This window comes from Canis aureus, chromosome 5, assembly GCF_053574225.1.
Source record: "Canis aureus isolate CA01 chromosome 5, VMU_Caureus_v.1.0, whole genome shotgun sequence".
Lineage (NCBI taxonomy): Eukaryota > Metazoa > Chordata > Mammalia > Carnivora > Canidae > Canis > Canis aureus.
In genome coordinates this window covers 22,322,933-22,336,380 of record NC_135615.1, presented here as the reverse complement: position 1 = coordinate 22,336,380, position 13,448 = coordinate 22,322,933, and the positions used below count along the sequence as shown (strand labels likewise).

The 13,448-nt window shown below is 46.1% G+C and overlaps 1 protein-coding gene across 1 annotated transcript; it reads right to left on the bottom strand.

The window, feature by feature from the left end:
• Positions 1 to 3,676: 3,676 nt before the first annotated feature.
• Positions 3,677 to 13,189, bottom strand: ACBD7 (acyl-CoA binding domain containing 7). The gene is made up of 4 exons (XM_077897107.1): positions 13,112 to 13,189; positions 5,833 to 5,950; positions 5,638 to 5,700; positions 3,677 to 5,552 (listed from the first exon to the last, which is right to left on the bottom strand). Exons 1-4 carry the CDS (start codon positions 13,121 to 13,123, stop codon positions 5,479 to 5,481), a joined length of 267 nt encoding a protein of 88 aa, XP_077753233.1. The 5' UTR covers positions 13,124 to 13,189; the 3' UTR covers positions 3,677 to 5,478.
• Positions 13,190 to 13,448: the final 259 nt, after the last annotated feature.

The window sequence follows — 13,448 nt, the reverse complement described above, 5'->3', positions numbered from 1 at the left end:
AGCACTTGGCTCTCATCTGAGTCCGATGCTGCTTACTGCCTTGCCTCTCGACCATGGAGTTACTTCCTGCTTTCTTGTAGGTCTGGTAATTTTTAAATCTGAAAGGCAGGTATCCTGTATAAGCCAGAGATTGAAGCAAATAGTTTTACATCTGGATTTGTTGTTGTTTTTTTTTTAAATTTTTTATTTATTTATGATAGTCACACAGAGAGAGAGAGAGAGAGAGAGAGAGAGAGGCAGAGGCAGAGACACAGGCAGAGGGAGAAGCAGGCTCCATGCACCGGGAGCCCGACGTGGGACTCGATCCCGGGTCTCCAGGATCGCGCCCTGGGCCAAAGGCAGGCTCCAAACCGCTGTGCCACCCAGGGATCCCTACATCTGGATTTGCATGCATCTCTCCTGAGGGCCCTGTGGGGAGCTGGGTCCCTCTAGACTGGGGGTGGCTGCTACTAAGAGTCCTTTGGGGCCACACCAGCTTCCAAGCCCCCTGGTGTTGCTGTGCGCCTTGCACGGAGTCCAGGCTGCTGGAGAATTCTCTCAATTTCTCAGTCTTTCTAGTGCCTAGGAGAGCAGGCCCCAGGCTCCCCACTGGAGCCAGCTGTTGGGTTTGTCGGGCTTTTACCCTCCCTGTTCGGGATGGAGCAGCATTCCTCCACCCAGGGATTCCCTGGGAGACGCTCTGGCCTCCTCCACCCAGTCCCCGCACCACCCAGGTCACAGGTCAAGTCTGCTCAGGACACAGCTTGTCATCGTCCATCCCGTTGGTGGCTTCCTGTTGCTCTTGGGACGGCCAGTATCCCTTAGGATGCCGAGGCTTGGGCCCTGCCTTCCCCTCCACTGCAGCTTGTCCCCACTCCCCCTTTGCTCCCCCTTTGCCCTTGGAGCGGCAGCACCTGTGCTGACTCTGTTCCCTCCTCCTCTGCTGCCTCGGCCTTCAGATCTCAGAGCCAGCTCCAGGTCCCCAGGGAGACGGTGCTTGGTGCCCCCCACCCTCTACCTGTCGGGCTCACTGACCCCCCTGACACTGGCAGGACCTGGCCCTGGAGCCACCCTGCAGCCCACTGTGCTGCCACCTGCATTGTTCAGCAAAGGGCCTGGCCCCCAAAGAGTCTCAGGTGCTGACAGGTGGAGGTGCCACAGGTACAAAATGTTTGCATTGCTGGAAATAGCAAAAGGGAAGACAGCGAGGACGTACTACGTTTCATGTAAGCCAAGTGCTTAGCAGGGAGAGGCTCGGAGATGGGGGCCGTGGGGAGTCACTCCAGGCTCTTTGAGGTTTACTGCTTTGGTAACACCACCTGGGACTGCTGTTCGAGTTAACACATTTTGTTGGATCCGAAAATATAGCGGAGGATATGGAAGGTGAAATTGTTTGGATGGCTTGGGGTATTTTGAGAGATTTGTCCGGTGATTTTCAGCTAACATCGACTAGCACTTACTAGCACACTGACTGCAGCAAGTGGAAATTTGGCCTGGGTTTTTCTTCAGCGTAAATGGAGAGAGATGTGTGTGAGATGTGTGCCCGTGGTGTGTGAAGTGAGAGTGCAGCAATAGCACCGTGCACTGATGGGTCTCAGAGAAATTAAAAATACAGGGTGTCCAGAACATGAGACCTTACAAGTAACCCTACCACCGGTGTCAGCTTTTAGAAAAGCTGTACCTGGAAGTAAATCTTGCTGTTGTTGGTAAGCATTGTTCGTTGTTAAATACAATTTTGTTTATTTTTAGCCTGGAAAGGTGTAACTGGTGGGAGTTTGGTTATTCACGCACTTTCAGGAAATTACTTTTATCTTATGGAAAGGCCCAGTGAGACTTTCATCAAGAACTACATAACCAAGTGTCTAGAACTATTGATACTTGCCTATTTTTAGATATTTTTCCTTTCCGTCTGAAGAGTCTGAAGTGATTATATGATACTCTTCTTAGTTTTTCTCAAGTAGGTCATTAGTTTTATTCAGAGGTTGGGAACTTACCCAACCCAACTACTACTGGGGAGATGTGTTACCCATAAATGTATTTCTTCACAGAGTGCTTATGATCTGGAGACAGAAGGCAAAGGGGTACGGATTCCTTCTGCAGGGAGTATCTTCCTATCAGAATCTCATTGCAGTCTTCTCTGTTGGAAGCTTGTCAGCAACACTTCTGCTCGGTTAATTATCCATTTCTTCCCCTTCCATTATTTTAACAGTGGAAATGATAGGGAAAGTGCTAGGAAATAAATTTATCCATCAACACACTGTTGATGTTTAAAGCTTGATCCAATCTTTTTGAAATGTAGGGTCATCCATTTAATAAGAAAATGTAACCTAATTGCTTTATTAAAATAAGACACTTCTGAGCCATCATTGCTGTCTCTACTGAGTAGCAAGCCCAGGCCCCCTCCTACCCGGCCCTTTCTACACTGAGCGGCTGCTGGCTCTGTGGGTCCTGCTGGCGCCTGGCAGTGACTGCCTCGGGCCGACGTGGGTCCTCCATGGACAACCAGTCTGGTATCTGGCCCCTGGTGTGTAGAGTGGCCAAACACAAATGCCACGCCTGACAGGATGCCTCAGCCTTGCTTGGTGACAGTTTGAGGTTGATGTAAGGAGAAAGCAGAATAGTTAGAGAAAACAGGTGCTAAGGGGGGAAAAAAGCAGAAATAAGGAAAATAAGGTAAGTTTGTATGATGCAAAGCACTACAAACGGGGCTCAGAATTGCCGGCTGACAGGAATGAAGGGGCATGGTACCCTTGGAGCTGAACGGGCCCTGCAATCTCTGGCAAGTCCTAGAGTGTGTTTGTTTCTTGGAATCCTGGCTATTCAGTTGGATACGCTGATTTCCTGTCCTGGGGATCTTCCCAATAAACTCCACTCCTTGGTGTCACTGATGTCTCTATCTTAAGGCTTAATGTACTTAACAAAGCAATATATATTAATGTTAAATTTTAAAGCATTCATTTGTTTATGATCACATAATCACGGGGTGCCTGTGTGGCTCAGTGGTGATCAGGTTGTGATCCCAGGGTTCTGGGATTGAGTCCCAAATGGGGTTTCCCACAGGGAGCCTGCTTCTCCATCTGCCTCTGTCTCTGTCATAAATAAATAAAATCTTTAAAAAATTTTTTTTAATTACATACATCTTAAGAAGATTGAGCAAAATGCCTACAAAACATGTTTTTCAGAGGTTTTCATTCCTAACAAAGGGCAAATCATATAAAAAAATTCATTGTGGGAGGAGTTAGAATTCATGCAACCAACTTGGGTTAAAAATAGGCTGAAGCAAATGATGACACGTTTGGTACCTGTCGTGCTTTACCCTTTGGTGTGACATTTTTTCCAAGGCTCCCTTATGGAAGGAGTGGCACAAAAGTAATTTGATTTGTGATTATTTGTTTCAATAGTTTTTAGTTACTATGGTCCATAATGGGAATCTCATGATGTAGCCAACCCCAGGCTTTGGGGACGGGCCTTCTCACCTGCCGCCCCACCTGGCAGCTGTGAAGCCCACATGGGAATAGCTCTGAGAGTTTCCAAGCTTTGACTGGAAGGAGCAGCCCCATCATTGCCGATGGCTTCGTCTTCTTTCATTTGGACGTTGACTTCATGACGGTAGACCCCTGACAATCTTCAGGAAGACTTAGTAGAGATGCGAACCATCTTTCTTTCCAAAAATTTCCAGAATAGGAATCAAGCTAGATTCATTTCTCATTAAACTTTTTATTTTGAGATAACAGTAGATACACATTTTATTGTGAGAATAATACAGAGCTACCCAGTTTCCCCAAATGGAAACGTGCAAAACCCCAGTATAATGTTACAGCCAGATGTTCACAGTGATACAGTCAAGGAACAGAACATTCCATCCAACGGGGTCCCTCCTGCTGCTTTTTAAAGCCACACCTACCTCCCTATTCTGTCCTCTATAGTAATCATTATTCTGTTCTCTATGTCTGTAATTTTGCCATTTCAAGAAAGTTACATAAATGGAATCACACACTGTATAACATTTTGGACTGGCTTTTTTCACTCAGCATAATTCCCTGGAAATTCATCTAGTCAGTCTAGACTTTTTTTTTTAAGTCACATGAAGGGACACCTGGGTGGCTTAGGCAGTTAAGCATCTGCTTTTGGCTCAGGTCATGATCTCAGAGTCCTGGGATCGAGCCTTGCATCAAGCTCCTTGCTCAGGGTGGAGCTTGCTTCTCCCACTCCCTCTGATGCTCCCCCTCCTTGTGCTCTCTCTCTCTCTGTAACAAATAAATATAATCTTTAAGAAAAATAAAGTCACATGAAATCAACTTATCCCTCATTGGTCATAGTGTACCAAACCCAAACCTTTATCCAGGGAATAGAGGTATTTTTTGGGGGGATATTTATCCTATGTAATCTCAGACAGATTTTAGAAGCACTAAAACAAGACTATCTTCTTTCAGGGAACCTGTGTGTAGCAAGAAAGAGGCCAATGTGATATTCCAGACTCTGCATTTTCACTCTGATAAAACTCAATATAAGAGGCACAGTAGTTGTACATTTTATTATCACTGGACACTATATTTAATTTTGAGGTCTTAAATGGAAAAATCCAAAGAAAAATAATTGATAGATGGCTTTTTCCTCTCTCTGAATAGTCACTGACTTGTAAGTTTATTTTTTTTAAATGAAGCTTATTCATTGTTAGGTTTTATATAATGTGTGCTTTAAATTGAAGGTAGGATAATTAGAGTTACCTCAACGATCAATTCTCAATTATCTCAAGAATCATTCAATTCTTACAACCCTGTGAGACTGATTTTTCCCCCAACTCTAGATGGGGCTTAGCAAGGTTAAATAATTTGTCTGAGGTCACCTAGTAAAGAATTATAGAACCAGTATGATGATGATTACCAAGGCCCCACATCAGTGAGAATCCCAAAGCTACACCGTGCAACAAAGGAAGAGCCTTGTTATTGGTTCTTAATAAACTGTTTTGATTACATACCAATAATACTAACTCACTGTAGAAAAACAGATAAGCCCCCCAAAATTGTTAATGTTTTTGTGGCATTCTACCAGAAGAATACTTTTTAAATTGTTTTATTTTTAATTTTTTAAAAATATTTTATTTATTTATTTGAGACAGAGAGAGAGAGAATATGAGCAAGGGTGAGGAGCAGATGGAAAGGGAGAAGCAGACTCCCCGCTGAGCAGGGTGCCCCATGCAGGACTTAATCCCAGGACCCTGGGTTCACGACCTGAGCCAAAGGCAGACATTTAACTGACTGAGCCACCCAGGTGCTCTATCAATGTTTTTTTTTTAAAGAACTTTTAAAATTACCTGATTTTAGCAAGTAAAATTCCATTAAATTTATAGTTTCAGCATACCTCTAATTAAGGACTACAATTCATGTTAACAGCAAACATATTCATGATGTGTAAAGAGTTAACGGTGCATTTCTTCCCTAGGTAGGTCATGATACCATTATGAAGGCTTCAAAAGGAAAACTTTCTCATAGCTGAATTTTAAATTCCATATTTTTCTATCAGCTCTTTTGCTTTAGGAATATAGGCACTCATGGCATCTTCCTTCGACAGCCCTAGAAGGATACAAACAGATGATCTCACTGACTGATGTCCTGGGAAATTAAGAAAGTTTATTTCACTTATTTAAGAATTAACAACCTTTTTGGAGGTTCCATGCTTCCCATTTAGCTTTGCCTTTTAAATCTAACATTCCTGGACACTCTGCCAAAAGAAGGACAGATATATTTTCAAGTTTACTTTTTACTCAATGCTTCTATAAATGTTCAGATGAAATGTATTATTTCTTAAATATATGATTTTAAACATATTATTAACATATATTATATAAAATACCAATATTAATGTCTCCAACCACGGATTGTTTGTAGAGCCCATAGAGTTCTTTCAGTTCTTCATCATCTGGTCTTGCTTTCAGCTTCCTCACATCTTCTGCAATTTTGTTAAAATCAGCCTACAACAAAAGGGCAAAAAGGCACATAGTGCATTCACTAACTTCCGCAGGCCATCTATTTTGAGGGTATTTACCACCAAACAGTGGGAACTCAAATAATAATAATAATAATAATAATAATAATAATAATAATAAGGTTTCACACAGAACTATTATTGGTCTGGTTCCACCATAATTATCCTAATTTATTTAATTTATGGATACTTGTCCTGGTATTTACCTGATATTCAGACAAGATATGGAGAACCACATACAATTGTTATTAGTGACAATTCCTTTTTTTATAGTAGGCTCCATGCCCAGCATGGAACCCGGTATAGGGCTTGAACCTACAACTCTAAGATCAAGACCTGAAGTTGAAGATCAAGAGTTGGATGATTAAACAACTGAGCCACCCAGGTGCCCCAATACTGAAGATTCTTAATACTGAAAAATTTTAAAAACTGAAGAAACAAATAAATGGAAAGGTAGTCTATGCTAATTGAAAGAAGTAATATTGTTTAAATGTCCATACTACCTAAAGCAATCTACAGATTCATTGCAATCAATCCCTAACAACATTCCAATGGCATATTTTACAGAAATAGAAGAAACAACCTTAAAGTTTGTATAGAACCACAAAAGACCCTACAGCCAAAGTGATCTTGGGAAAGAATAACAAAGCTGGAGTCATCATGCAGCCTGATTTCCAACTGTATTACAAATAAAGCTATAGTAATCAAAACAGTATGGTACTGGCCTAAAGACAAACACATTAATGAAATAGAATAGAGAGCCCAGAAATAAAAGCATGCATATAAACAGAGGGGGTAAACTCCTTGGACACTGGTCTTGCATGTATAAGTTAAAAGCATATAAATTCTAAAAATTAGTATTTTACATATATGCATGCTTTTTATTTCCTTATTACAAAGGAGCCGAGAACGTAGAATGGGGAAAGGTGAGTCTCTTCAACAAATGGTGCGCTGGGACAACCTGACAGCCATATACAAAAGGCTGAAACTGGACCCTATCTTACACTATGCACAAAAATCAACTCAAAATGGATTTAATGTAAGGTCAAGTAAGATTTTTTGTTTAGATCTTACATGAATGCAAGACCTAAGACCACAAAGCTCCTCTATAGAAAACAGAGGGGGTAAGCTCCTTGGACACTGGTCTTGGCAATGATTGTTTGGATCTGACACCAAGAGCAAAGGCAACAATGGGGTGCCTGAGTGGCTCAGTCCCTTAAGCCTCTGCCTTCAGCTCAGGTCATGATCCTGGGATCCGAGGACTGAGCCCCTTGCTCAGATGGAGAGCCTGCTTCTCCCTCTCTCTCTTCCTCTGCTTGTCCTTGCTCTCTCTCTTTCTCTCAAATAAATAAATAAAATCTTGCAAAAGAATAAAGGCAACAAAAACAAAAATAAAAATGTGGGACTCCATGAAACCAGAAAGCTTCTGCACTGTAAAGAAAACCAACAACAAAATGAAAAGGCAACCTATGGAATGGGAGAAAATATTTGCAAATCATGTATCTTTAAAAAATGAATAATATCCAAAATATATAAAGAACTTATACCACTCAATAGCAAAAAATCAATTAAAAAATGGGCAAATGAACGTCATTTTCCAACGACATACAAATGGAGATGGTCTGATGCTGCATGGGCCATGTGCAGCTCCAGCCTTGTACCTCCCATACTCCTGCATCAGTGATGGTGGAAGAGGGCCAGCATGCCTGTGAGGGTGAAGGGGAGGAGGAGGAGGAGGAGGAGGAGGAGGAGGAGGAGGAGGAGGAGGAGGAGGAGGAGGAGGATGAGGAGGATGCAGAGCTTGGCCTAGGGAAGGGAGGAGGTGCACCACCTGTGGTGGCAGGAGGTGCAGGAAGCCAGGGGAGGAAGAGGGGAGTGGAGTAGGGGGGTGGGGTGGGGAGGAGGCCTTGCCTGGTGGGGGGCATGTGGGGTTGTGGGGGCAGAGGTTTGTATGGAGAAGCTGGAACACCACCCGTTGGTCAAGCAGCCCAGCAATGCCTGGCAGGAAGGAGCTGACTGGCCAGCACCCAAGGAGAAGCACAAAGGGGAACAGTAGGCTGGGGATAAAGTGCTACTGAAGATGAGCTGTTCATCCAAAAAAAAGAAAACTCCTTCCAGATTACATTCTGGAGAAGTTAACTACAGCTGGACAGACTCTAACATAAAGACATCATCAGAAAAGTTGAAAGAAACTGATTTGCAGAAAAAAACCGAAGAATGTGAAAAAGGAAGTGATTCCAAGAAAGCTGAAAAAGAAGTACAGAAAGTGCAGTCTATGGGTCAGAATAGAAGCCACTTGGCTCCAAGGCTAGAAGCTCAAAATCTGAGAGATTCGAGGCAATAAACAGAGAAAGGCTTTGGACAGAATTCTTTATATGGTCCCAGAACCACAGAACTACTGTAAATAAGTTCCTGTGTCTTGAAAATACCCAGAGATCATGACCTGAGCAGAAACTAAGAGTCAGACACTCAAATGACTGAGCCCCCTCAGCACCTCTACACATTTCTTTGTATAAGTTAAAAGCACATAAATTCCACAAATTAGTATTTTATTTTGTTTTATTTTTTATTTCTTTCATTATCTCTCCCTCCAATGTGGGGTTTGAACTCAGGACCCTGAGATCAAGAGTTGTATGCTCCACTGACTGAGCCAGCCAGGTGCCCCCTATGTTCTCCCAGCTTTCTCTGTCCCCTTTTAACCTCTTTGTTCATCTAAAAAGGGTTTTGGTGATTATTATCCTTAATAGGATTTTTCTTTTTTTAAAAAAAATCCACTGTATTTTACCTTGTGTTATTTAAATCAAGGATAAGCAGGCAATGTCACCAGCCTGGGTATCAAGTAAGAGAGGTTCAAGGAGGCATTCCACCCTCAGCCCCATTTTCTCTCTCCAGTGCATAGCTCCCTTTGATCCAAAGATCCCAAGTCCTAGTAGAGAAAGTGGATAGCCCCACTGTAATGTCAGAACCCCGGTGACCTCAGCAGAGTTGCTGGATCAAGTTTCCATCCAGCGCCAAAGGCAAGATGAAGGCAAGATAGCATAACGAGACCAGTTGTTTTGTGATGAACAAAAAGCACTTGTAAACCAGAGACTGGGTTCTGCAATGTAAATAATCTTGAAAATGGTCCAGCCTCCTCATCAATCTCTGCAGGAGTCTTAGAAGCACGGGTACATGTGGCAAGGGTCACTTTGCCTCATCTTTTTTTTTTTTTTTTTTTTAATGGAGACTTTTTTCTGATTTTTTTTTTTTAAAGATTTTATTATTTATTCACGAGAGACACAGAGAGAGAGAGGCAGAGACATAGGCAGAGGGAGAAGCAGGCTCCCTGCGGGGAGCCCAAGGTGGGACTTGACCTGGGACCTCAGGATCATACCTGAGCCGAGGGTAGATGCTCAACTACTGAGCCATCCAGGTGTGCCTCATCTTTCTGAGTGTCTTTCTAGGAAGTTGTCAACTGCTTTAAACAATGTCAGGGTTAAAAACATAGACTCTGGGGGGGGGGGGTGCTCAGTCAGTTAAGCATCCCATTATTAATTTTGGCTCAGGTCACGATCCAGGGGCCATGAGATCAAGGCCTGCACTGGGCTCCAAGTCAGCTTGAGATTCTCTCTCTCTCTGCCCCTCCCCTCTCTCTGCACGCACATTCTTTCTAAAAAAAATTTTTTTTTTTTAAAATTTATGATAGTCACACAGAGAGACAGAGGCAGAGACACAGGCAGGGGGAGAAGCAGGCTCCATGCACCGGGAGCCCGACATGGGATTCAATCCCGGGTCTCCAGGATGCCGCCCTGGGCCAAAGGCAGGCGCTAAACCGCTGTGCCACCCAGGGATCTCTACGCACATTTTTTCTAAATAAGTATGTAAGTACACAGGCTCTAGAGCCAAACTGCATCACTTAAGACTGTGTATCCTCAGGCAAGTTATTTAACTTGTACTGTTTTCTGGGCCAGAATATGGGACAAGAATACCACCTATCTGCAAGGTTGTTAGGAAGATTAAATAGGTAAACACATGTAAAATATTTAAAATAGTGCCTGGGACACAGTGTTTAATAAGGTTACCATTATTATTTTAAGTCTCTTTGGGGAAAAAAAATAATTCTAGAAAAAACTGGAAAAAAAAAAGTACTCCTAATAATAAGGACAAAATGAAAATGCTTGGTAAGTGCCCAGGGCTTGCTCAGGGCAGGGCTGTTCAGAGAGGCGTAGGGATCTCCCCCTTCAGATTTACTAGCGTCTGGGGTGTTCCACTTGCTGTGAGGTCTTGGGGCCTTTTCCAGTGACAGCAACTCCATTCCTCTTGGCAAGCCATGCCTTGAGGAGAATTGTAAGGCTTCTCAACGACCATACCAGGTCCTTGCCTTCCAGAACGAACTTCCGGCAAATTGATCCTCATATACGGGGGAACATAGAACCACATGACAACCTAAGGGAAGTCGTGTACCCTCTCCACAAGAGGTCAGGCCTTCACAACGTGGTTCCAACACACCCTCCTCTTCGCGGCTTCTCCCAGTTCAAGCGCGATGAGCTTTAGGTAAAAGAACATAGGCCTCACATCAGGATCTTGGATTTTTTTTTTTAAGATTTTATTTATTTATTCATGAGAGTCAGAGAAAGAGAGAGAGAGAGAGAGGCAGAGACACAGGCAGAGGGAGAAGCAGGCTCCATGCAGGGAGCTCGATGTGGGACTTGATTCTAGGACTCCAGGATCACACCCTGGGCCGAAGGCAGCGCTAAACCACGGAGCCACCCAGGGATCCCCAGGATCTTGGATTTTAATTCTAGTTTTGAGGGCAGCCCGGGTGGCTCTGCGGTTTAGTGCCGCCTTCAGTCCAGGGCGTGATCCTGGAGACCTGAGATCAAGTCCCACGTCGGGCTCCCTGCATGGAGCCTACTTCTCCCTCTGCCTGTGTCTCTGCCTCTCTCTCATGGATAAATAAAATCTTAAAAAAATAATAATTCTAGCCTTGAGACAAAAATGCCATGGGATTTTACGCAAACAACAAAGCTCCTCTGAGACTCAGTTTCAGCCAAAAAAAAAAAAAAGATACTATCAATCTCAGTGGGAAGGTGTTAAGATTAAACACCAGGGCACCTGGGTGGGCCAGTGGTTGAGTGTTTGCCTTTGGCTTGGGTCATGATCTCGGGGTCCTGGGATCGAGTCCCACATCAGGTTCCCCACAGGGAGCCTGCTTCTTCTTCTGCCTACATCTCTGCCCCTCTCTCTGCCTCTCTCATGAATAAATAAAAAATAAAATCTTAAAAAAAAAGATGAAATACCAGTAAGAATGGGTATATTCTCCACTTCATTCTGTTGACTCTGCCCACCCAGAGCTCATCGCTTGCATCATACTACCGAACAGATGTACTGAACCCCCACAATGCACCAGGCCTTTGCTAGGCCGACAGGGAGGTACAGGGCAGCTGGCGCTCAGGGAGCTCAGGCTCCAGTGGGAGCTGAGCAGGTCAACAATGATCATGTGACACTCACTCCAGTGGAGGAGCTGTGGGTGCTCTGGGGATGCAGAGGAGGGAGTGTCAGCAGGTGTGGAGGAAGCCCTCGGGAGGAGATGGGAGGAGACGGTGCTTGGCTAAGCCTGAGGGATCCGCTGGCACCTGCTGGATGGACAGGGGCACATAAGGCTGTTCCAGGTGGCCTGGACAGCATGTATCAGGGCTCAGCAGGAAAGCAGCCTGCGACTGGATTTGTTCCCCACATGTGCCTAACGGAGGCCAGGCAGAAGGATTCGTGGTGGCAGCAAGAGCTGCGCCTTGCAGAGCGCACAGGTTGGCAGTCTCAGCCCCGCTGAGCCCTTGGGGAATAAATGAAGGAGGGTCTGAAAACTATCACAGATGAGAAATGGCTTTAAATGTACAGTTGTTTACACTTAATTCCAAAGCATTCTGGGCCAAAGGGCTCACTGCTTTTGGTGAAGAGTTTCAGCGTCTGTTGAGCTCATCGTTCTAGCGCCGGGTCCTCGGTGTCCTGCTTGAACGCATGTGTCCATCACTCCCCTCTAACTGTGCTGGAGTCTTCCACACAACCTGCCTGGAGGCCTCTTCCCAGACTCTCTCCTGTTCATGTTTTCACACGGCTCTCTGGCCACACCCCGGTGGTGCAGCAATGACCCCAGTGTCACTACCAAGACTCACCGGGAAGGGGGGTGGAGGGGGTGAGGGGGTGCATCCTGCTTTCCTGGGGCTGGAACCCTCTCACCACCTAGCAGTACTGACCACCCCAGCCTCTGTGTAAACTTCCCTTCCAATCACCACAGCTGAAAATAGCCTGTTAGGGTGACTCTCACCTAATCTAGCTTTAGTTTCTGAAGCCCAAGGACACGGTCATCCCACGACACAAGGTTGACAAAGTCTCTCCTTTTTTTTTTTTTTTTTAGACTTATTCATTTGAGACAGAGAGCATGAGTGGGGTGGAGGAGAGGGAATCTATCTCAAGCAGATTCCGTGGTGAGCATGAGATCATGGCTGGAGCCACACCAAGAGTCAGGCGTTCAACCGACAGGGCCACCCAGGCGCCCCAACAAAGCCTTTCTGAGCAATCATCTCCCACTGAGGGACTGAATTAGGAAGATCATAAATTCTCACACCGCGTGGTTCCTACAAACATGTATGGAGGGAAAGGGGTTAGTTACTTGCACGTTGGAAAAATCACGAATCCCCAAGACTCAAAAAGGTGCATCTTCTTGAAGAAGCAGTCTGCCCTCGAGCATCATTTTGATGAGCATCCTCAAAACCTCGAGTTTTGAGACTGAAAGATGTGATTACTTTGAGGGAAGCCTGATAGGAATTAGGAGTCATACACAAGGGGAAAACCGCTACATGTTCAAGGACGCCCTTATCTTTGCTGGTCGTTTCCCACCTGCCTGGTCCTCCGGGGGCCGCCGGGTGTGCGCCCTCGGGGGCCGGCGCCTGCTCCGCGTGCAAGCGATCCCCGGGCTCGCGGCCGGCAGGCGGCCCCCGGCGGTCCCCACGGCGGCGGCGGGGTCCCCCGGGGAACTCGCGGGGGGCCGGGGGCGCGAGGACTGCGGGCAGCAGCCGTCCCAAGCTCCAGGCCCCAGTCGCCCGCCCCCGGGGGCCTCGCGCAGGCCGCACGTCCGGCTCCCGCGCGGCCTCCGCGGCCTCCGACTCACCTGCAGGGACATGGCGACGAGACCAGCCGCCGCCGCTCCCGGGACGCGCCCTCCTCCGGCGCCCGCGCCCCGGGGCTTCTTAAGAGGCGGCGCGCCTCCGCCCGCCGGCTCCCATTGGCCGCGCTGTGGGCCCGGCCGGCTCCCATTGGCCGCCGGCGCCAGGGGGCGTGGCCAGCGGTGAGCGGCACCTGCCCTGACCCGCCCCGCCCCCCCGCGCCCGCCCGCGTCCCCTGCAGCGCGCCAGGTTAGCAACCCGCGCCGCTGCAACTGGAAAGGCGAGGAGCAGAGAATTTAAATGAGTTCCTCTCCGCTCTTGGCTCGCTCCCCAAATTCTTTC